The sequence below is a fragment of the Heloderma suspectum genome, chromosome Z (genome assembly GCF_057233095.1).
Source record: "Heloderma suspectum isolate Gila_16-S chromosome Z, 16-S_ref, whole genome shotgun sequence".
Taxonomy (NCBI): domain Eukaryota; kingdom Metazoa; phylum Chordata; class Lepidosauria; order Squamata; family Helodermatidae; genus Heloderma; species Heloderma suspectum.
Genome location: NC_139476.1, coordinates 9,696,443 through 9,721,156, shown reverse-complemented (window position 1 = coordinate 9,721,156; position 24,714 = coordinate 9,696,443). Strand labels below are relative to the sequence as shown.

Genomic DNA, 24,714 nt, shown 5'->3' with positions numbered 1-24,714 from the left:
GGTTTGGCTAAACAGACCTCAAGCCCTGTCCCGGGGAGAAGGGGTGGTGTGAGGGGAGGCGTGAGTCCGCACCCTCACCTGCTGCAGGGCCGCATTCTGGCGCATGTATTCCTCATGCAGCTTCTCCACCAGGTTCTGCACCATGCCGGGCTGGACGTGAAGCAAGATGTCCCACCAGTCATAACCAGTCACCATGCAATATTCCAGCAGGAAAAGCAAGTGCCGGAGAGAAATGTTCATATCCAGGATGTGGCCCATGGAAGGGGAGATCCGGAGCATGCTGAGCTGGAGAGGAGCAGAATGGCAAGTTAGCTGCAGCCAAGAAGTCAACTGCTCATCTCTGCTCATTGGAGGTTTGGGGGTTTATTTACGGAAAGTATTTTATACCGCTCGTCAGCTCAAAAGGTCTCCCAGAGCAGCTTACAAAAACTAATAATTAGAGCCCCCTTCCTGAGGGTGGCGCCCTCCAGAGGCGTTGGACTACAACTCCCATCGCTTTCTGGGGTGATGGGAGTTGTAGTCCAACACCTCTGGAGGGCACCACCTTCAGGAAGGCTGAATTAAACAGTGCTCCTGGCCCTCAAGACTTATAGTCCCAGTTCGCACGATCGCAGGATGCGTAATAAGCCACAGTGCCTTATTTTTTTTTATTTTTTTCATTTCTATACCGCCCCGTAGCCGAAGCTCTCTGGGCGGTTCACAACAATTAAAACCACAAAAATACAACAGAAAAACGTAATATAAAATACAACAGATTAAAACGACAGAATAAGAAACAGAGTAAAACATAGCAGCAGTGCAGATATTTAAAACACAATAGCGGATTTAAGACAGCACAGCCAAAAGAACGGGAATGCTAAAATGCGGAAAACGCCTGGGAAAATAAAAAGGTCTCCACCGTTCGCTGGAAAGAGTACAACATAGGCGCCAGGCGAACCTCTCTAGGGAGTTCGTTCCACAATCTGGGTGCCACAGCAGAAAAGGCCCTTTTCCTGGTAGCCCCCTGTCTTACTTCATTTGGCAGGGGCTCCCGGAGAAAGACCCCTGAAGATGATCTTAGGGTCCGGGCAGCTGCATACAGGAGGAGGTGATCTTTCAGCTAACTTGGCCCCAAGCTGTGCAGAGCTCTGATACCAGCACTTTGAATTGAGCAAACCCAGCTAGGGTGGCTTGTTGCTGTGTAGGACCCATGGGCTGTTGTAGGATTCTGCAGTAGCTTGTTAACCATGGCAACAAGCCATCCTAGCCGGCTTTGCATGCCATGATAATTATGCTAATTCCTCTGGCACATGACCAGTATGCCTTCTTTTCCCCATTGTGATTGTTCGAACAGGCCCACAGTAAAAACAAAACAAAACACGAGACAGAAGGAATGGATTGGGAGGTAGGAGGGAAAAATCTTGATGGGGGTTGGTCAATTCAGGTGTCCAGTTGAATGGGGAATATACCTGTTGTATTCAGGTTTGTACCTATTGTATTATAATCTGATTGTACTCAGGTCTGGACTGCATCTATTCTTCTTTTCTTTCATCTCTTCTGCTGTTTCTCTTCTCCTCTTCATGAATTCAAGCTTTATCTGCTTCGTTTCTCATCCCTTCAGGGCAAGATGGTTCCTCAGAAGCCCTTCCGGCAGCTGTTGGGGGACAAGGGGCCACCACTGGGAGCTGGATGGTGGCCACTCACCAAATCTTGTCTGCTGCTTCTCCCATCCCCTCGGGTTCTTTGCCAAGTTGTGACTTTTTAGAAAACTCTGCAGCTGGATTCGCACTCAGCACTCTAACTGCTACACCTCCAGGTCGGATTAGCGAACAACCGGGGGAGGGGGGGGTTGCCTGCCTTTCACTGCTTGGCTCACTTCCTCAAACAGTCTGGTGTCACAGTCAGGCCACGATTCTCTAGTCCTTGCGCTCAGAGGGCCGCTAGAGTAGAGGGAGATGACATCTTCTCCACTTCACATAATTAGACTAGCACTTGAAGCGGGGGGATGGGGGGGTGTCACCCAGTGAAATTGGTTGGAAGTAGAAAAGCAACAATTTGTTTACAAAACACAGACCTGATTCATGGAACTCCCTGCCACAAGATGGTTTTAAAAGGCGATTAGACAAATTCATGGAGGAGCAGGATGAACCAGAGCCGGGGAGAGGTCTAATAATATTTCTGGCATTCCTGGAGGCAGCTGACTATCCACTGCTGGAAACAGGATACTGGGGGAAACCAAAGTTTTGGTCTGATCCAGCAAAGCTCTTCCTATGTTCCTGCCTTGGGGCGGAGGGGACCTAACGATGCTCTTTCTGCTCTGATCCCAAGTGTCTGGACTTCCCCGCTCGCCCCCAAGCGCAACATACCTTTCCGTGGCTGTCAATCCCGACTAAAGCCAGCGAGGTCCAGGACATCTGCATGGCCTTAAAGTGAACTAGGGGACCCGTCGCCCGCTGCCTCTTGAGGGCTTGCTCGTCCACCGGGCGCGGGGAGGCTGAGCCGTAGAACACGGCCATGGTCTGCAGCGAGAGGCGGTGGATGATGTGGACGGTGCCGTCGTGGAAGGCGAGAGCGAGGCCTGGAACAGAGGGGGCACCGACATTTCAGTGGGAAAGGGTCATTTTTAAAAATGTAGGTGCCATTAAAAGGGGGGGGGCGCTGCTGCTGAAGTCACTGGGCAGGGAGGGCTCTTGGACAAAGGAGCTCACAGGTGGGTCAATCAGTACTTATCACCTACGAGAGAGAGGTGGAGCCTCCATATTCAGATGCAGTCTACCTCTAAATACCAAATGTACAGACAGCAGAGGGAGCTGCTGGCCTGCATTCCCGGCTGCTCTTCACCATTGCGGATGGCCAGAGGGTGCTATTGCAGCAGCCGACTCAGCCTGGGCCGGGTGACAGAAGTGGCCAACAGGATCCCCTCCGGGTCCTATCAAGTGGCTAAGGATTTGTGGCTCAGCCTGTTCCCTCTTTCACGCTTGTCCCCCCTGTGTATCGAGCAGACTGGCCAGCCATTCTCTGTGCGGCCTGAGGAAGCCGCATTAATCAGCTGGGCTGTAAGGAAAAAGCTGCTATCCAGCACCGGGACAGCAATCCCCAGCAGGGATCCACATCACGGTTATGGGGGGAGAGGAAGAGTCTTTAGGTGCCCCCTCCTCCACTGATCCCATCCCTGTGTATCGAACAGGGGTGTGTGTGCGCATGCCAATTTTTTTGCCCACCCTCTGGCCTAGCCCCAAACCAAACAGCAGTGACGCCCTGAGGCCTTTCCCAGCCCTGGGGACTGAACCTGCGATCTTATGTGTGCAAAGCAGGTGCTCAACCACTGGGCTATGGACCTTCCCCCCATATACCAGGGCAGATCCATCTAGCCTGGTACAGACCCCTCTGGCAGGCAGTGGTGTGCCAGGGTCTCGGGCAGAGAAATCTTTCTCATCACCTCCCGCTGAACCCCAGTCCTGAACTGGAGAACTAGGAATTGAAACTGCAACCTTCTGCACGTGACATATGTGCTCTACATGTGAGGATGAGGAAGACCAGCAAGGACAGATTCCCATAAGCCTGCAAGAATCAGATGGGACCCAGTCACGCCTGGCACTCTGCACATGCAACAGAACCCATGGGTCTTCAGTCTTCTCTCTAGCGCTCTCCACTATTGATAAGGTGCCGAAAAAGGACGCCCGCCAACGGCAGAAACACCCTGCCTATGAGCAAAGGCTAACGAATTTGGGGCTTTTGAGTTGAGGGGGAAAAGGGTAACTGGGAATGGGGGGCCGGAAAGATGTTCATAAAATGTACGAGTGGACAGAGAAACGTTTTCCTCCCTCTCTCTTAATATTAGAATAGTTAAAAACTTCGGAAGCGAACTTCCCAAGAGTCAGGGCTCTTGGCCCATTATCACTGACTCGACTCTTGCGGCTGAAGCTTGGAAAGATCGCAGGCACCCGAGAATGGGGCCGCTGGGACTTAGGACTCCAAATCTCTCTTTCCCAGCCCCTAAAATAAGTATTTAGGTCTTTATTTGATGTATACCCCCACCTTTCTACCACGACAGCAACGCTCAAGGCAGCTAGATAAAACAAGTCAAGAAAACGTCCAACGTTTGGCTTCCTTACCCAACCCAGGATAGAATTTGGTGTCATTCGCCACTTTCAGGTCTGTGCTGGTCAAGGAGATGGGCAGCTTGGGCAGTGCCACAGCCGAGACCCGGTCCAGGTCGTTGGTGGCCGAAAGGATCCGCCATTTCAAGATCATGGGTGGCTTGTCCCCGACTAAGGAAGAAGGGACGGCGGACGGTTCAAAACAGCAAAATGGAACAGCGAGAGGCACTCAGTGGTTGGCACCACCCACTACTTCTTTGCAGGGGCAGGCTAGCAAGGAGGCCTTATTCTGTGGCCAGCGTAGGGGGAACCCCCGCCCTGCCAAGGCCCCACGGCTGGGCTGTGTGCTGGGCGGTGGGGGGGAAGAAGGAAAAAGAGGAGCAAGTGGAGACGGATGCTACTTCAATTATATTTTTAATGGAATGTTTTAGCAACAAGCTTTTCTCTTGTATTTAGAAAGAGAACATTTGTTTAATAAATAGAGCAAGACAAGCAGTCAAAATAAATGTGCTTCCCTTTATTCTTGAGATATCCTTCCTCTACTCTCAGGCATTTGGCAGCATATGATAAGGTTTTTAAACGGGTCATGGGATTTCTTATTTTTGACTGTTGAATGTAGCTGGCAACCCAGCATATGATTCATTTGATCTACAATTAGCCACCTTGGCTGTGGCCCATTTGCCATCCTCTGCTTTATGAGCAATTTGATAAAAGAAATTCATACAGGAAACCAGTCTGGGTCACATATTCCGTCATTATACCTGACCATGACCCGACCACATAATTCATCTCTTCAAAACTATATGTTTTAGCTTTATGGACTGGTTCACTGTTGTGCAAATGACTGGTTGTCAACACAATAAAAATGAACTGAACTATTATTGATTGTTAGAATTGTTGGGTGTGTGTGTGTGTGTATATATATATATATATATATATATGTGCGTGTGAGTGTGTGTTGTCTGTTTATATGTAAACTCTCTTTATATTATGTACAATGTTGTATTTTTAAGGGTTTTAGGGTGCAATCCTATGCATGTTTAGACAGAAAAAAGTCCTACAACTCCCAGCATTCCCCAGTAAGCCATGCTGGGAGTTACAGGACTTTTAAAAATGTCTAAACATGCATAGGATTGCGCCCTTAATCTCTGTAAACCGCCCAGAGAGCTTTGAGGATTGGGCAGTATAGAAATGTCATAAATGAAATATCGTGTGAGTGTGTGTGTGTGCGTGCGTGCGTTGTCTGTTTCTATGTTTGTATGTAAACTCTTTTTTATATTATGTACAATATTGTATTTTTAAAGTTTTTAGGGTGCAGTCCTAGAATCCTAGAATCATAGAATAGTAGGGTTGGAAGGAGCCTACAAGGCCATCGAGTCCAACCCACTGCTCAATGCAGGAATCCAAGTCAGAGCATCCCTGACAGATGGCGGTCCAGCCTCGTCTTGAAGGCCTCCAGTGTGGGAGAGCCCACCACCTCCCTAGGTCATGGGTTCCATTGTCATATTGCTCTTACAGTCAGGAAGTTTTTCCTGATGTTCAGCCAGAATCTGGCTTCCTGTAACTTGAGCCCATTATTCCGTGTCCTGCACTCTGGGATGATCAAGAAGAGATCCCGGCCTTCTTCTCTGTGACAACCTTTCAAGTACTTGAAGAGTGCTATCATATCTCCCCTCAGTCTTCTCTTCTCAAGGCTAAACATGCCCAGTTCTTTCAGTCTCTCTTCATAGGGCTTGGTTTCCAGTCCCCTGGTCATCCTCGTTGCCCTCCTCTGAACCCTCTCCAGTCTGTCTGCATCCTTCTTGAAGTGTGGTGCCCAGAACTGGACACAGTACTCCAGATGAGGCCTAACCAGTGCTGAGTAGAGGGGAACTAGTACTTCCCGGGATTTGGAAGCTATGCTTCTATTAATGCAGCCCAAAACAGCATTGGCCTTTTTTGCAGCCACATCACATTGTTGGCTCATGTTCCGCTTGTGATCGACAACAATTCCAAGATCCTTCTCGCTTGTCGTGTTGTTGAGCCACGTATCCCCCATCTTGTAACTGTGCATTTGGTTTCTTTTTCCTAGGTGCAGAACTTGGCATTATCCCTGTTAAATGTCATTCTGTTGTTTTCTGCCCAGCGCTCCAGTCTATCCAGATCACTTTGAATTTTGTTTCTGTCTTCCAAAGTATTAGTTTTTGTTTTTGACAAATCCATGTTGGCTTCGAGTAATCATGGCATTGTTTTCAAGGTGCTTCCAGATGGATTGCTTATCATCTGCTCCAGCATTTTCCCAGGGATTGATGTCAGACTGACTGGTCTGTAGTTCCCAGGTTCCTCCTTTTTACCCTTTTTGAAGCTAGGGACAACATTAGCCCTCCTCCAGTCATCATGTTTAGACAGAAAAAAGTCCTGCAATTCCCAGCATTCCCCAGCCAGCCATGCTGGGAGTTATAGGCCTTTTTAAAATGTCTAAACATGCATAGGATTGTGCCCTTAATCTCTGTAAACCACCCAGAGAGCTTTGAGGATTGGGCAGTATATAAATGTCATAAATGAAATGAATGGAATGAAACGTTACTGCCATTTCATATGCTGTCTGATGAAAGAATAATGACTGCAAATTCAGCACCCCAGGGTGCCTCATATGGCCAAACCTCTTTCCTCCACCAACGACCCCCACCAAATGACCAGGAATCGTTTGGTGGCATTCCAACATTTTCACGGTTTATTTCCCATTCTAAAAGCTTAAAAATGCCTCTCCTAAACATCATCAAATATTCTATGATGGGCAAAACAGGCACTGAGTCTGGGGCTCACAGAGGCTAAATGTGCCCAATGAAGTTGCCTCTGACCTGGGGGCAGTCAGCACATCCTGTTCCCAGGGGGATGGGGGTGGAGAGAAGCTGATGACATAAGTGGTTCACTGCTCAAAAGCAACAATTAAAACATTCTCCTTTTGTTTGTTCCTGGCTCAGGAAAATTGCTGCCAGTGATGTGCGAATGGGAACGGGGATGTAAACCAAGGGGAAAGGTAAGAGTCTGGAAAAAAGGAGCAATTTTGTTGCAGCAACAAAACGGAGGGGAGGCGGATTTTAATTCAAGTGAAATCTGAAAGTGGGGGAGAAGGGATTGCCACACAGGTCTGCCCTTAACCATTAGGTCACCCTGCAGTCGATGGGCCACATTTTTTTCATTGATTTTTCCACATTCTTTTCCCTCCTTCATTTATTACATTTCTATACCGCCCAATCGCCAAAGCTCTCTGGACGGTTTACAGAGATTAAAAACCTTAAAAAATACAATACTGTACATAATATAAAAACAGTTTACATACAGACATATAACAATATTGCACACACACACACATACACACATATCCCAGCAATTTTAATAGTAAGAAACCCCATGACCTGATTAAAAACCTTATCATGTGCTGCTATATGCCTGAGCAGAGGAAGGTCTTAACCTGGTGCCGAAAATATAACAATGTTGGTGCCAGGTGGGGAGTTACCTGCCTTGATCCCATCACCCACTCCTGGCTCCCCTTGCAAGCCACAGAGAACGGAACAACGGTTACGGAACTGGGATTGGGAAAACCCCACGGCAGGACCAGATTGGGGGAAAACTGCAAGAACTGATTTTACACTGGGGTGCTTTGGGGAAGCATTGTCTCCCACAGACTCACCTGTGCAGAGACTCACCTGTGGGGGATATCTGCTGGAAGATGTTGTTGACCGGCAGGCCCTCTTTCCGAAGGGACCAGCACTCCACGATGCTGTTGTTCTGATTGGAGGCGCACAGCAGCATCTGGGCAGGGAGGGAGGGAGAGAAGGAAGGTGGAAACGCAGCTCAGATGGGCAGCTTTGGGCAGGGGGATGCATCGATAAGCCCCGTGGGCCATAAATGGTCAGGCGCGGCGGCAGCGGCAGCAGCGGCGGGGGGGGGGGGGGTTCTATTTTGAAAGTGTGAATTTAACTTTCAGAAGATAAGAAGACCCTTGCTGGATCAGACCCAAAGTCCCTCTTTTCCAGCATCTTGGTTCCCGCAGGGAGGCCTCGAGGGGGTGGGGGTGCGGAATTTGTGACCATTGTCCTCAAAAAAAGCATCCCTTTAGAACCAAGGGAAAGTCTTCCAAGCCTAATCAGTGTGTGTGTGTGGGGGGGAGTGATTTGGGGGGGGGGGTCGCAGCTGGGGAGCAAAGGGTTAATCCTCCCCACAGGTTGCAATATGGGAATTACGGTCGGGTCAAAAAAAGTTTTACGCTGCCTCCAGTTTTCCAAGCCTATTTGTGGCAAGGCGGGGGGATTGCAGGGGGAACAGCTTGGAAGGGAAGCGTTATTCCCCCCACTGTGACCCCCTGAAACACACACCCCCCCGGTAGCAATTAGGCTTAAAATAGCATCCAATAGGAAGCTTTGCCTTCTGGGAAATGAGTGTCTTGTGACCAGTTATGCCCACCATGGCAGCCATTTTGTCGATAGGCAGCCCCCTGCCACCATGGCAGCCATTTTGCGAATAGGCAGCCCCCCGCCACCATGGCAGCCATTTTGCGAATAGGCAGCCCCCCGCCACCATGGCAGCCATTTAGTGAATAGGCAGCCCCCCGCCACCATGGCAGCCATTTTGTGAATAGGCAGCCCCCCGCCACCATGGCAGCCATTTTGTGAATAGGCAGCCTCCTGCCACCATGACAGCCATCTTGTGAATAGGCAGCCCCCCTGCCACCATGACAGCCATCTTGTGAATAGGCAGCCCCCCTGCCACCATGGCAGCCATTTTGTGAATAGGCAGCCCCCCGCCACCATGGCAGCCATTTTGGGAATAGGCAGCCTCCTGCCACCATGACAGCCATCTTGTGAATAGGCAGCCCCCCGCCACCATGGCAGCCATTTTGGGAATAGGCAAGGCCCCCAATTTCTCTTCGGTCCATCAGTTTCATGGGACAACCTGAGTCCCAAGATGACAAAAAAGGGAGAAAAGCTTCTCTCTGTACACTTCCTCCACACACTATCATAATGCGATAAACTGTGCACGCTTGATGTGCACGGTTTTAGCAAATAAGGCGTACATAAATGTTTTTAATAATATGAAATATGAATTTCATAGAATAGTAGGGTTGGAAGGGGCCTACAAGGCCATCGAGTCCAACCCCCAACATGAACTTTTCATGTCCCCTCTTAACTTTTTTTTTTGCTGAACTGAAAAACCCAAACGGTGTAACCTTCGCTCATAGGGGAGTTGCTCCAGTCCCTTGATCATTTGAGGTGCTCTTTTCTCCACTTTTTCCAGCTCTACAATGTCCTTTTTTAACATACAGTGACCAGAATTGCACATGGTCTTCCAAATGTGGCCACACCTAGATTTTTGTTTTTAATTATACTGCCTGTTTTATTTTCAATCACTTTCCCCATCGCATAGAATTTGCCTTGTCTGCTGCTGCAGCACAAGAATGGGGTGGGGGTCAGAGGGCAGACTAGGACAGCTTCCCCCCCCCCCATTAAGGTCATTAGGTGACCTTGGGTCAGATGCTCTTCCTCAGGTCATTGCATAAATGGGAAGTGGAGGGGGCACACAGAGTTCAAGGAATCAGAGTTGGAAGGTTTCTTGGAGGTCATCTAGTCCAACCCCCTGCTCAATGCAGGCTCTGCAGTGCAGGCTGCAGCTACAGCATCCCTGTAAATACCTCCATCAGAGCCCAGCCCACCACCTCCCAAGGCAGTGACTGGGTTTGCGGAATACACTAACCCCACACTCAGTGGCTGAGTGTCGGTTGTTGTTGAACTGTGGGTTGTTTCTCAGCGTGTTGTCTGAACCCAGGACTTTTTCTACATGGGGATTTGTTAACCACGCAGGGTGGCTTATTTTTCTCAAACAAGCCAACTTGAGAACCGCTGGTTTGTTGTTCGATTGTTTGGGGTGGTTAACAAGCCACATGGTGTGGTGAAGGTTCAAGGCCTACAGAGGCAAATGGAAAAAAGTCAGGCTTAGAGGCCTTAGTATCAGTCCCATTTCTCAACTTAAGTTTCATTTCTTCAAGTCTGAAGCAGCAGTTTCTGTTTTGAGGGAGGAGGGTATATAAAGAGAGCGAGAGAGCCAGTAAGGGCTGAGACAGCCAGAGCCTGAAGTGAGAGCAGAGTGAGCAGGAAGAAGCAGCCTGGAGAAGTCTAAGTTCTAGGGTAAAGGAACTTGCGTTTTGCATCTTTTGTTATCTCTTAAGGCCTTTCATATCACTCAGCTCTATTGTGTAAATACCTGTAGTTGTAATTTGCCTGCTTTAAATCTACTACTAAACTGTTGTGGTTAAACCCTGTGTCTAGAGAGTCAATCACCCCACGCCTACAGCCTAAACCCCACGTTCCTGGGAAGGGGAAGTTGAAAAGAAGGAAGGTGGGACTCTTAAGGAGGCAAGAGATCCTGAAGGAGTTGCTCAGCGGGTCCAGGTCAAAAGTGGAACCTTGACAATGATTAACAAGCCACCCTGAGGAAAATGTCCCGGGTTCAGACAACACGCTAACCCACAGTTCAACAAGCAACCCACAGTTCAACAACAACTCACGCTCAAGCACTGAGCGTAGGTTAGTGTGTTGTGTGAACAGCCTGTCCCACCGTCAAGCACCTCATAGCCTCAAGATGTCTGTCTCACATTTAGCTGAAATCTGCTTCCCTGCAATTTCCATCCATCAGTTCTAGCCCAGCCCTCTGGAGCAACAGGGTACAACTCTGCTCCATCTTCTGCATGACAGCTTTTCAGGTACTGGGAGACTGCTATCGTGTCTCCCCTGAATCGTTTATTTTCCAGGTTAAACATACCCAGCTCTTTCCACCCTTCCTTGTGGGCCGCGGTTTCCAGAGCCCTCCCCATGCCACGAGGGGGAAAACGAACAGGTCTCACCTGCTCTGACATGTCCCGAGCGAGGAACTTCAAGTGGGTGATGGCGGGGTACTTGTCCTTCCGGGCCAGATCCGTGGTGCAGCGCATGAAGAGGGACGGCAAGATCTCTGTGTCGATCTTGCACTTCTCGTTCACCACGCTGACGCAGACCTTGTAGAACTGGACGGGCGAGGCGCTGCTGCCGTCCGAGGTGGCCACCACAATGTTGCCCCCGCCCGTGAAGGCGATGTCTGCCAAGGCCACCCGGCACCGCAACCGACAAAGGCTCTCGGTGGAGGTCAGCAGTTGTCCGTTGGGCTTCAGCAGTGACACGGTCACCAGGCCGCTGATGGTGACAGCGATCCAGCCCTCCATGGGCTTCCCCCCAAAGAGAGTCAGGGATGGCGAGAACTTGACCCGAGAGAACTTCTCCCCAAAGTTTGAGGCTCCAGACTGAGGACAGAAGGAAGCACAAAGGGTTAGACTTGGGGTGCGAAACCACTTCAAGCTGGAGGGCCACATTCTATTTCGGAGAAACTCTCGGGGGCTGCAGAGCTGCTGGCAAACGGGGGGGCAGAGCCACAGACAAAAAGGGTGTGGCCAGAAAATACCAGCTGTCATGTTTCCAGCCCCCCGCCCCCCCCCGCTGGGCAGTAAAACAGTCAGAGACCTGACTTGCAATCCACGCTCTTTTGACGAGCAAACAGCAGCTCTACAAGCCATTACAGTCAGCAAAGGCTAGAGGCTGCCCTCAGGGTCTATTTTGCAAAGATTTATTTATTTTATTTTTATTTATTCACAATACGTATATGCCGCTCCACGTTGAAACCTTTCAGAGCGGTGAACAACAAAGATAAAAGATGGAATTTGCTACCACAGGAAGTAGTGATGGCCACCAACTTGGATGGCTTCAAAAAGGGGTTAGACAAATTCCGGGTGGAGAAGGCTATCAGTGGCTACTAGTCCTGATGGCTCTGTGCCACCTCCAGTATAAGAGGCAGTGAGCCTATGTGCACCGGTTGCTGGGGAACATGGGCGGGAGGGTGCTGCTGCACTCATGCCCTGCTTGTGGGTTCTCGGTCGACAGCTGGTTGGCCACTGTGTGAACAGAATACGGGACTGGATGGACCCTTGGTCTAATCCAGGAGGACTCTTCTGGTGTTCTAATAAAACACCATGTTAAAACAATTAAAACATAAAAAAAAAATTCTGAATTCGATAGGCCGTGGCTGGTCACTCAAGGAAAGCCTCTCGAAATAGCAACTTGTTCAGGAGGCGTTGAAAGCAACATAACATTGGCACCTGCCTGACCTCTGAAGGCAGGGAGTTCCACAGTTCCACAGGAAGGGGGCCACCACACTGAAGGCTCCTTTCCTGGTGGACTCTAGCTAGAGAAAATGTCAGTGGGGAAGAGAGTTGCCGGTCAACTAATTACAGGCTACTACACAGCACCCAAATGGCTTTCTGAGCCCCTCCTTCAGGATGGGTCCTCCCTCTCTTGCCTCCAGTGGGTGGCCAGCCCAGCAGAGTGCCTCCCTCCTTTTATAAGGTCCCCCCTCTTGGATCAACAGTGGACTCTTGCGTCTGTCAATTCGGGCCTTTCCTCCCCCTCTGAAAGAAGCTGATTTCCCACCGGGGGGAGTGGGGATCTGTATCTGACCCTCCGGATTGATATGACCTTGGGAAGGTTCTTCGCTTAGAGTCTTGGGGAATCTCTTTCCCCACCCTCTGTCCCAGCTTTTCCTCTCCTAGCCCCACCTCTGAACTGGAATCTTCAGACTCAACAGGGAGCCCAGGCCCAATCCTGATCTCAGCGTATTTTAGCTTCAAGCTCTTCCTGCTCGTAAGTAAGCCTTAGGAGAGGCATTTCGACCATTTAAAATGGGAGGGAAAAAACTGCACAAAAACTGGGAAGCTGCTAAACAATTGATGGTGGGGGGAAAGAGGGCAGAGCTACCTGGAGAATCCAGGTGGGCTGGATTTGGTCCATGAAGCTGAGGTCCTGCACCCCAGTGCTAAAGATACAGGGGGCACTGCTGGGTGAAACGGAGCTGTCCTTACGGGTATTTTTTAAAGTAAATGTGTTATAATCAAAAATATAATTGCAATGAAAATAACCCATACAAAAAAAGGGTTAAAACACCACAAAGGGTCAAGCAGAAAAAAAATCATTTAGATCACAACTTTAATAAGACAGATGGTGTGCATCTCTATGAGCCTGCCAGGATTTTAAGACCCTCACGAGAGGCCCTTTCCTCTGCCCCTCCACCATCAGGGGCATACTTGGTGGGGATGTGAGAAAGGGCCTTCTTGTTGGTTGCTCCCAAGCCGTGGAACTCCCAGCTAAGGGAGGTCAGATTAGCTCCATGTTTGTCTTTGCCTGTTAGCAAAGGACATCATTTTTATTCAGACCAGCTTTTGGACTTTAAGCAGAGTTCAATTTTGCTGAAATAGGTTGTAACTGGTGGGTGCTGTTTATCTCTCAGTTTTCATGGATGTGTTTTTTAACTGATGGGTCAAATTTATATCCCACCTTTCCACTACAAACAGTGCTCAAGGCAGCTAAGAACAATTAAATACGAGATCAAATGTAGAACTGTAATCACAACGTAAAAGCCAATCAAGCAATCAGTACTGCATAAAGATGAGATCCAAACAAAGTATCAGACAGTATTTATTACACATTTGGTCTCCCTGGCTCTCATTTTAGCCTAACAACAACCCTGCGAGGTAGATCAAGCTGACAGTAAGCTTCTGGCCCAGCATCACTGGGCCAGAAGACCAGACCAGTATAAATCTATAATAATAAAACATGTGCATGTGTCTGTCAGCGCCGTAGCATTAAGACCATGAAACCTAGACACCTGAGCCTTGGCATGCACACTACAGGGGCCTAGGGGTAATTTTGTTTTTTTCAGACAAAACTAACGTTAATCTTAATATGTCCAGGTGGTTGAAGTCTTCAGTAACATCTGCAGCCACTATGTACTAGCTATGTACATAGTTTTGCCATCCATACAGTTTGAAGCCAGGGGGGACAAACAGGCCAAGGGACACAGACACCCCCACCCCCAAGAGAATGGGGTGGGTAGAACCCTCCTCTGGGGGCTTTAGGGGTGCACTATGGCAGGGGCCGTTCCTAGGGGTGCCAGCAGCCATGGCTTCACTCAGACGGGACGGGGACAACGTGTCCAGCTCTCGACAGCTGTATAGGTTTGCTTGAAAGCTTCTCCGTCTCAGATTAAGGGCTATTCCAACCCATGCGAAGCCAGATCCATTCTCTAGCGTTCATTAAAAGAGTTCTCGGTCTTAAGCACCAGCCCTCCACCCTCTGACCACACCCATTAGCACTTCTGACCACCCCTCTTTATTCAAACCGCAGCAAGCACAGCCCAGAATTCTCAGCCACCTTTTCCACGTGCAGAGCCAGCTTCACTCCGTTGTGCAGCCACGACAGCCCCACGACAGGATCCCCCTCCACCACGCTGCTCACTGCGCTCTCCCAGCTGTTGGCCAGGTGATCCATCATGCTCCAACACTTGATGTGCCCGTCTGCATCGGCAGAGAGAAGCCGAGAGCCTGAAGCGGAAAGGAGTCAAGAGGTTGGAGCCTGCCGGGAACCTGCCGACACTTTGCTGTGTTGGGGGCAAGGTTAGGATGGAAAGCACTGATGCATCTGGTAAGCTTGGAGCCCACCTTTCAGCAGCTGTTCCTCAAACGGGTTACAATGAACAGAAAATAAAATACTAAAAAAAAAATACAGGGATGATCATAGGGCAATCTATTGCAGCTGGACAGAGATAGCCTGTTATAGTTATCCGTGCTCTGATAACCTCTTGTCTGCATTACTGTACTGCGTGATACATGGGGCTGCCTTTGAAAACGGTCCGGACACTTCAGCTGGTCCAAAACAGGACAGTGAGATTGTTAACGAGGTCTGGCCAATGAGCTCATATTACGCCAGTACTTTCCCAGCTGCCAGTCCATTTCCGGGCCCGATTCAGAGTGCTGGTATTAACATCCGGCTTGGGGCCGGATTATCTGAAGGATCGCCTCCTCCCGTATGTGCCTGCCCGGACCTTAAGATCATCCTCAGCGGTCCTTCCTCGTAAGTCCCTGCCAAAAGAAGTGAGGCGGGTGGCTATTAGGAAGAGGGCCTTTTCTGCTGTGGCACCCCCAGCTGTGGAATGAGCTCCCTAGTGAGGTTCGCCTGACACCTATGTTGTATTCCTTCCAGTGCCAGGTAAAACCTTTTTATTCTCCCAGTATTTTAGCATTTTAACTTCCTAGTTATTTAGCTTTGGTGTTTTAAATCTGTGTTTTAAATCTCTGCATTGCTGCTAGGTTTTATTCTGGTTGTACAGTTATATTGTGGTTTTAAGCTTTCATATTTTATATTGTTTTATGCTGTGCTTTGTGGTTTTAATTTCTGTGAACCGCCCAAAGAGCTTCAGCTATTGGGCGGTGTAGAAATGAAATAACTAAATAAATAAAATATCTGCACTGCTGCTAGGTTTTTACTCTGGTTGTATGTTTTATTCTGTCGTTTTAATCTATTATATTTTATACTGTATTTTCTCTTTGTACTTTTGTGGTTTTAATTGTTGTGAGCCGCCCAGAGAGCTTCAGCTATTGGGCGGTATAGAAATGAAATCAGTCAATCAATAAAAAAACGAACTGTACTAAGTAACATGGAGCCTAGCATTCTACTGCAAAGAATATTTTTCTTAAAATTAAAAACCAAGTTGTCGTGAAAGTTCTAGCCTTTGTTTGAGCAGGTCTTTGAATGCATAAGAATCCATTTTAACTGAACTGAACTTCTAGCTCATACCTAGCAAGACTGGGCCACTGGCAAGACAAGACCCATGGACGCCTGGCAAACTACCGTTCCAGCACACACCCTAAGCCCCCAACCCTAATTGCTGGCTTTCCCCTCCATGGGGGATCACTTGAGAGGATGGATTAAGGGCAAAAGAGCAGGGTGCTTGCTTGGGAAGTGTCTCTTAGGGCACAATCCTATGCAGGTTGAGACAGAAAAAAGTCCTACAACTCCTAGCATCCCCAGTAGCAGTGCTAGGGACTGTTTTCTGTCTAAGCATGCATAGGATCGCACCTTTAGGCTGAGAAAAGGGCAGCTGCAGATGCTGGACGTCTGGTGCCAGCTGAGTATCTCACCCTGACATTGGGTGGGCCCTGCAAGCAGGTTCACAGGCGTAGATGCCAAAAGGATCCAGATGTTGAGGAGCTGCTAAAGGGGCTTCTCAAGACTCTTTCATCCTGGGACCTTTGGCTCCACCATCGAGCGACAGGCTACTCCTGATGCACAAACGAATCTCCATCTGCTACTCCAGGGGTGTTGAACCTCCTTCTCTTTCCGTTTCAGAGAAGCTCTCAGGGGCCACACTCCAGTGGTGGGTGTGGCCAAAGGCAAAAAGGGCGGAGCCAAAAATGCAAAAAAAACAACAACACTTCAGCATGTTGTAGCTTAAAATCCTTACTGCCAGTAATAAAGGCTTAGGAGAGACATTTCAGCCTTTTAGAATGAGGGGGAAACTACAAAAAGCCAGGAAACCCTGAAACGGTCCATGGTTGAGGGGAACGTGGCCGGGCCAGGGCTTTGGCCTTCGGTTCTGCATCATTGCAGTAGCATCAGCTGCCTTCGCTTCCTAGGACAGTGATCAAGGGGGGATTTACTGGGGACGTGTGGGGATCTCTGGCCCAGAGAGGTCTTTCCCAGCAAACCCTGCAATCCAGACCCTTTGAGCTGGCCCTGCCAGGGATTGAACCCAGGACCCTCCACATGCAAAGCAGTTGCTCCATCCCGTTGAACTACGACGTGGCGCCTTACCTGACTGATCCCATTCCAAGCAGGTGACTATTTCGACGTGTCCAGAATTGATTGAGTAGACGTCCCATGGATGTTCTGTATCGAGGATGTGGATCATGTGGGTGAGGTCTAAGGAGGAAGACGAGAGAGGAAAGGGGTGGCCATAGTGGAGAGGAAAGCTGGAGGGCTAAACCGGCAAGAATGAGTTGCTTAGGGTAGACGCCACAGCTAATCCGAGACCTAGCATAGCTGGGGAACATGGCACCCTCCAGATGTGTTGGACTACAACTCACATCATCCCCAGCCTGAATGAATCATGTTCCGACTTAGGTTATTTTGGTTCGGATCCGGTTGCTATTCTTTCCAGCATGGCCTAGCTAGAAGATGCCCACAAAGCAGAGCGTGAAGGCACAGTCATTCTCCTGCTGTGTCCCCCACCAGGTGGCATTCAGGGGTAGACTGCCACAGTACATAGATGTTCCATTCTGCAAACATGGCTAGTAAGAATATTAGAGCTGCCTTTATTAATTTGGACCGAACCCTCAAGTAGGAACAGCTGCACCAGTTGAATTCCTAATTCATTTCGACACTTGGTCTTTACCAGGGGAAAAACTCTTGGAGATTCTTTTGGAGGGAGAGGGAATCCTCCAAAAGAATCTCCAAGAGTTTTTCCCTTCATAAAGACCAAGTGTCGAAACGTGCTGGGAATTCAATGGGTGCAGCTGTTTCTTTTTTGACTTTGGTTTCCAGCCTTACAGCTGTTTAACCATCAAGTAGGGCATGAAGGCAAGAGCCTTTCCTTCATGTTTGCCCTACAGCAACTGGTTGTTCAGGGGTTGACTGCCTCTGTATATGCAGGTTCCATTTAGCTACTGTAGTCAATAGTTCTCAAGAGACCTCTCTACCACCTCCTCCTCCATGTATTTCTCTAGTCCTCTTTGAAAGCCTTCTAAGGCAGGGGCTGTCATTCTTCTCCATCTTGCAGCAGAGAGTTTATTTATTTATTTAATTTATATCCTGCCTTTCTGCCAAAGGATGGTGCTCAAGACAGCTAACAGTAAAATCTGGATTAAAAAAACAAAATCTTGATTAAAACATAACATAAAACAGATAAATTAAAAATGCTACGATAAAAGAAGTAAGATAATTAAACTCCCTCTCAGCATATACCTGCTTATATGCCAAAGGCCTGCCTGAATAAAAATGTCCTGCTGGTGGAAGGACAACAAAGAGGCAGCCTTGGCAGTGAGTTCCAGAGTCTGGGAGCAGCCACCGAGAAGGCCCTCTGTTGTGTCCCCACCAAACATGCCTCTGATGGTGATGGGACCAAAGGAGAGCCTTGCTGGAAGATCTTAAAACCTGGGCAAGCTTGGATGGGACAAGGCAGTCTTTTGGAAAGCCTGGTCCCGAGTCATATACGGTGCATTTTGGTCATAACCAGCACTTTGAACTGTGCCAGTGAACGGACCAGTAACCAGTGAAGCTGTTGTAACAAGGGAGTCACATGCTCCCTGTTACCAGGTCTGGTTCCATAAGTTAATGCATTCTGTAAAGAAGTCCTTTTTAAAAACATCAATTGCTAATCGATTTCTTTGGGTGGGCCGAAAGACTAGTATTAGGGGGGAGGGAGAATTTTTCTCTCTATCCACTTACCTCACCTGGCCCTTTATTTATTGTACCTTTGCCGCTTGGGAGCCCTCAAACTCGGAGGCTTCCAAGTTTGCGATGCCCTGCCGGGCTGAAGCTGGCAGGGCAAGAGAAACAGCAGAGGAGATCTTCGCCTCCCTGTCCTCCGATCTCTGGTGTTTTCATTAGAGAGGCTTTTTGGCCCGTCTAGCAAGGGAGTTTTGGATGGGGAAGGAAGGAAGCTGAAGAGGTCTCAGGAAGGCTTGTGCACCGAAATGCCCCCTTTTCTTGCCTCCAGCACAGTTCTTTTCACACTGGTTGCAAGGAGGAGGGGTCAGGGTCAGATCTCCAACACCCCCCCTTCCGAGGTCAGACTGCTATCTCCAACCTCGGGGGGGTTTACAAGAAATCCTATGGTCCCTGGGATGCTTGCCCAGTTATCACAGGAGTGCTTCCTAAAACAATTTGTTTCCTGCTTTTGCAATGTTTAAGGCAGCATAGAAGAAGAAGAAGAAGAAGAGACAGAAGATTGTTAAGCACCTTGGCAGCAGACAAACCCACCTCACACTACCAATTACCTTTTTCCTCCTCATTTTTGAGGTCTGTGGTAAAAGCAATCAGGTTGCGACAGGACCAAGCACAGACCAGCGGGATGGATGGGCAGTGGTTACTCTTGGGGCGCTTCTCCCACTCACAGACATACGCCAGATCCATCACACCTCCCCAAGGTCAGCAGCAGGGAGCAGCTACATGGACAAAAACTGAGTTTTAGATCTGCTGTGTCTGTTTCAAAGAAATGTTACTGGCTGATAAAGCTGCTAGCCTTCTGGCACCCTCCAGATGTGTTGGACAACAAATCCCATAATCCTCCAGCCAAAATCCATATTACCTATAATAGTGGATTAGTGGGACATAGCCAGGAAACCTATGCCATTCCTTAACCATTTAAGAGCACAATCCTATGCATGTTTAGAGAGAAAAAAGTCCTACAACTCCCAGCATTCCCCAGCCAGATATGCCTTTTCTCTTTTTTCTCTCTAAACATGCATAGGATTGCACCCTTAATGTTTTTATTGGTTTGTTGATTACTTTCTTATAACCTTCTCAGACCAGTTAGAACTGTCCCCAACTGGGTGCATTCCATATGTGTTGGGAAAGGCTGATTTAGAGTGTTTTCTAAATACTAATGTTACTATGCCTGTCTTCAAGCTAATAATACTATCTTCTGTCTGAGGATAATATTAATTCCAGGCATTGTGTCTGACTGGTTTGTTTCAGTTAAAACCTGACTTATTTCATTTTTATACTACCCAATAGCCGAAGCTCTCTGGGTGGTTCAAAACAATTAAAACCACAAAAATACAACAGAAAAAGCAATATGAAATGTAACACATTAAAACGACAGATTAAAAATACCACCAGAGTAAAACCTAGCAGCAGTGCTGATATTTAAAGTGCAGTTGCAGATTTAAAACTGCAGAGCTAAAAAACTGGAATGCTAAAAATGCCAGGGAAAATAAAGAGGCCTTCACCAGGCGCCGGAAAGAGTACAATGTACGCGCCAGGCAAACCTCTCTAGGGAGTTTGTTCCACAGCCAGGATGCCACAGCAGAAAAGGCCCTTTTCTTGGTAGCCACCCACCTTACTTCTTTTGGCAAGGGCTCCTGGAGAAGAACCCCTGAAGATCATAGAATCATAGAACAGTAGGGTTGGAAGGGTCCTATAAGACCATTGACTCCAATCCCCTGCTCAGTGCAGGAATCCAAGTCAGAGCATCCCTGGCAGATGGCTGTCCAGCCTCGTCTTGAATGCCTCCAGTGTGGGAGAGCCCACCGCCTCCCTAGGTAATGGGTTCCATTGTCGTATTGCCCTAAGATGATCTTAGGGTCCGGGCAGGAACATACGGAAGGAGGCGATCCTTCAGATAACCTGGCCCTAAGCTGTTTAGGGCTTGGAATGTTAATACCAGCACTTTGAATTGGAACCGGAAAGAGACCGGCAGCCGGTGCAGCTGGGAAAGTACTGGCATAATGTGATCTCGTTGGCCAGTCCCCACGAACAATCTCACTGCCCTGATTTGGACCAGCGGAAGTTTCCGGACCACTTTCAAAGGCCTTGAATCTGTGGTCTGTGACACCGGTCTTGCTTTAGCCCTGACCCGCTGGGGTTGCAAAGGTGCAAATCTGAACCGATGAGCTGTCATGTTTCCTATGGCTACGTATGAAAACTTCAGGCAGTTGCACACGAGCGATGCGTTCCAAGGCACAGCCATGCGCAGCCATGTGCAGCCATGCACCGATGTTGCTGTGCAATCTGCACCTTTAAACGTTATTTTTGCAGATGTATTTCCCTTCGCTTCACACTGTTGCTCGACCGTTGCTTCTCCCGTCCTTTTTTCCAAGTCAGATCCAAACAAATACTAACAGAAATGTAAGAAGTACCAATTTTGCACATTTAGTGTCAACCAGACCTCTGAACATTAATTCCAGTACAAAGACCGATTGCTTCAAGCGTCCATGCAAGAAAGGGAAAATGACCCTGGAAGTGGAAGCTGCCCATCAAATTGCTTATTAGGAGTAAATGTGCCATCCTTAAAACAATGTGACAGCTACACCTTTTATTTGCCCCCCCCCCGCCGCCAACAAATGAACTCTTCCATTCCCCCCTACTTACCCAGCTCCTTTCCAGGCTGTCCTGCTGCTCTGCGCCTGCGCCACTTCCTGCTGGCAAGGGTGAGGCCGCCCTCCTCTAGTGCTGCTAAATAAGTGCCTGATAGAACCGCCAAAATAAAATAAAATAGCCCAGCTCAGATAGAAGTATATTCCCTCTCAATTCTGTACAAACCATTCCTCTTAGAGAGAAAATTCAAATCTCGCGTTTCTTTTCAGGTAGTTTAATAGACAGGCTAATTGGACGTAAGGACCCCTGCCCTCCCTCCCCATCTTCTGAAGGAGAGGCATTGATTTGCATACAAGGTTTCCCATCGTGCACTGCTAAGCACAGAGGGTGGGAAGAGCCTGATAAATGTATTTTAAAGTAATATATACATGAGAAAAGGGAAGAAGGAGTTGTTGAATGACTAAAAGAACATAGAAAAGCTTACAGCAATTTTCTCCCATCATGACATGGAAAGATTCGTAATCCTGAGGTTTAAAAGGCACTGCTGTCACAGTGTGGTTCGTGCTCGCTTCGGCAGCACATATACTAAAATTGGAACGATACAGAGAAGATTAGCATGGCCCCTGCGCAAGGATGACACGCAAATTCGTGAAGCGTTCCATATTTTGCAAATTCCACAGTGTTCATAACCACTTGCATATCTGTGTCCTTTAAACCTGTGTTCGGTACTGGCAGGCTCAGTCATGCAACATCGTCTACTATCATTGCTGTTATGATTATTGCACCATCACTCTGCCTGGCCCGTATTAATGTAGTATTGGGAAAAATAAACAAAATTCTTCGTTGTTTTATAATTTATAGGCATTTCTTTGCCCTTCAGGCAAGTTCTCAGATTAGCTTTATACAGCTATTGCAGGTTGATGAGTGCGCAAAACAAGCTAAAAAGTGTCCCCAACCAGTCGTGTCCGACTCTAGGGTGCGGTGCTCATCCCCATTTCTAAGCCGAAGAGCCAGCGCTGTCCGAAGACGCTTCCGTGGCCATGTGGCCTGCATGACTGAACACTGAGGTGCACGGAACCCTGTTACCTTTCCCACCGAGGCGGTACCTATTTATCTACTTGCAATTTCTTGCTTTCGAACTGCTAGGTTGGCAGGAGCTGGGACTGAAGACGGGAGCTCACTCCGTCACGCGGCACTCGGGTCTCGAACTGCTGACCTGCCCACCTTCCGGTCTCCAGTTCAGCGTCTTAACCACTAAGCCACCGCGGCCCCTTAAATACATAAAAGTAGAAGCTTACTGCCCCTGTGTCAAATTTAAATTGTAAGTTCTAGGGGAAGAGATTTGTCTTGTACGCTGTAAAGTTTCATGCCCATTGATGGTGTAATAATAATAATAGTAATAGTAGGCATATGTACAATGATGGTGTAATAATACTAATACTAACACTAATACTAATAAAGGTTTTAATAGCAATAGCAGTAGTATACCCAATGATGGCGCAATAATAATAAATATAATAATGAAGGTATTAATAGTAATAGGAGTAATATGCACAGTGATGGCGCAATAATAATAAATATAATAATGAAGGTGTTAATAGTAATAGGAGTAATATGCACAGTGATGGCGCAATAATAATAGATACAACAATGAAGGTGTTAATAGTAATAGGAGTAATATGCACAGTGATGGCGCAATAATAATAGATACAACAATGAAGGTGTTAATAGTAATAGGAGTAATATGCACAGTGATGGCGCAATAATAATAGATACAACAATGAAGGTTTTAATAGCAATAGCAGTAGTATACCCAATGATGGCGCAATAATAATAAATATAATAATGAAGGTATTAATAGTAATAGGAGTAATATGCACAGTGATGGCGCAATAATAATAGATACAACAATGAAGGTGTTAATAGTAATAGGAGTAATATGCACAGTGATGGCGCAATAATAATAGATACAACAATGAAGGTGTTAATAGTAATAGGAGTAATATGCACAGTGATGGCGCAATAATAATAGATACAACAATGAAGGTGTTAATAGTAATAGGAGTAATATGCACAGTGATGGCGCAATAATAATAGATACAATAATGAAGGTGTTAATAGTAATAGGAGTAATATGCACAGTGATGGCGCAATAATAATAGATATAATAATGAAGGTATTAATAGCAATAGCAGTAATATGCCCAATGATGGTCTAATAACAATAATAAATTTCTTAAGATTTTTATATTGCCTTTTAATTATAAGAAAAGAATTCATAATTGTTGATAACAATATCACTAAATTACAATTGAAACATGAATAGGAACTATACAACAACAGGGAAGGGAAGAATTCAAATGCTATTGCTGATGTTATTCACTATAATTGCAATTAACACACACATTGATGGTGCTCTAAACAAGTACAATAATATAGCACCACTGATGTGCATACAAGACTTTGGAAGCATTTCAGGTGTTCGAAAAGGGGCATCGTTTTGCAAACAACTTAATGATCTGGATCTTTTCACGGGAGCAGAGAGCAGGTCAGGGCGCAATCCTATGCATGTTTAGACAGGGAAAAGTCCTACATTCCATGCTGGCTGGGGCATGCTGGGAGTTGTGGGGCATTTTTGTGTCTAAGCAGGTATAGGATGGCGCCCTAAGGCAGAGCCTCCCCCAGCCTGGTGCCCCCCAGATGTGCTGCGTTGTGACCCCCGCCAACACGGCCAGGGGAACAGCTGGAGGGCGCCAGGCTGGGGGAGGCCGCCGTGTGCTTTGCAGCAAACCCTTTCTGGGGGGAAATGTGCGTTTGGGAGGCTGCAAAATATGGAACGCTTCACGAATTTGCGTGTCATCCTTGCGCAGGGGCCATGCTAATCTTCTCTGTATCGTTCCAATTTTAGTATATGTGCTGCCGAAGCGAGCACAAGCCAAAGGTCTCTCTGGACAGCATTTAAAGGCGTCAGCGGGAGACATTTTCAAGCTAGCGTGAACGCTGCTGTGTGGTTGTGGGGGGAGCACTCCTTCCAAATTTTGCAGACAGAACGCTTCCTCCCATTGCCATCGCTTTCCTGCCTCCAAAGTCTTCATTGGCAACTTTTAAACATCTCGTTGCTTAAAAAAGACACTCTGAAATAGTTGCTTGGCATGTGCCCTATTGCATCATGGGTGAATGTTATGCAAATGCAGGGATTTGTTCCTTCCCAAACTTCACTCCCACCAGCCCATCTCCTTCTGCACTCCAAGCCCAGACTTAACATGATTTGTTTAAAATTATTTTCAGACAGCATTTCAAAGGGATTTTTCAAAGCGGCTTACAAAAAGGTTTAACCGACAAACACAACGCAAAAACTGCATTTGTGGTGATGTTTTTATTCTTTTGATTATTCTTGTGTTTATGGGTCTGTTTATTTATTACATTTCTATTCCACATTTATTCCTCCTTAAGGAACCCGAGGTGGCCTACATAATCCTCCTCCTCTCCCTTTTATCCTCACAACAACAACCCTGTCAGGTAGGCTGGGCTGAGAGTCTGTGACTGGCCCAAAGTCACCCAGTGAGCTTCCACAGCTGAGTGGGGACTAGAATCTCGATCTCCCGGTCCAACACTGTAGCCACTATCGGACACTGCTTGCAAAGTTTTATTGTTTAAAAATTAAGAGCATAAGAACATAAGAAGAGCCTTGCTGGATCAGGGCAA

The 24,714-nt window shown here is 47.6% G+C and overlaps 1 protein-coding gene and 2 non-coding genes across 3 annotated transcripts in view; 1 reads left to right on the top strand and 2 right to left on the bottom strand.

Annotated features, from left to right (window-relative positions):
• The window catches only part of MED16 (mediator complex subunit 16), a 34,084-nt gene extending 12,983 nt beyond the window's left edge, over positions 1–21,101 (bottom strand). Inside the window, exons 1-9 of the mRNA XM_084825887.1 lie at positions 21,065–21,101; positions 18,970–19,137; positions 16,787–16,894; positions 14,348–14,517; positions 10,960–11,391; positions 7,769–7,874; positions 4,095–4,250; positions 2,346–2,557; positions 79–285 (exon numbers count right to left, since the gene is read on the bottom strand). Of these exons, the coding sequence (XP_084682013.1) occupies positions 79–285; positions 2,346–2,557; positions 4,095–4,250; positions 7,769–7,874; positions 10,960–11,391; positions 14,348–14,517; positions 16,787–16,894; positions 18,970–19,105 (1,527 nt within the window). The 5' untranslated portion in view covers positions 19,106–19,137; positions 21,065–21,101. The remainder of the gene's footprint in view (positions 1–78; positions 286–2,345; positions 2,558–4,094; positions 4,251–7,768; positions 7,875–10,959; positions 11,392–14,347; positions 14,518–16,786; positions 16,895–18,969; positions 19,138–21,064) is intronic.
• A 470-nt stretch (positions 21,102–21,571) lies between these two features.
• LOC146333641 (U6 spliceosomal RNA) lies at positions 21,572–21,678 on the top strand. The gene has a single exon (XR_014786524.1). It is a non-coding gene; the product is annotated as a U6 spliceosomal RNA (small nuclear RNA).
• Positions 21,679–23,834: 2,156 nt separating this feature from the next.
• On the bottom strand, positions 23,835–23,941 carry LOC146333640 (U6 spliceosomal RNA). The gene has a single exon (XR_014786523.1). It is a non-coding gene; the product is annotated as a U6 spliceosomal RNA (small nuclear RNA).
• Between the last annotated feature and the right edge of the window lie 773 nt (positions 23,942–24,714).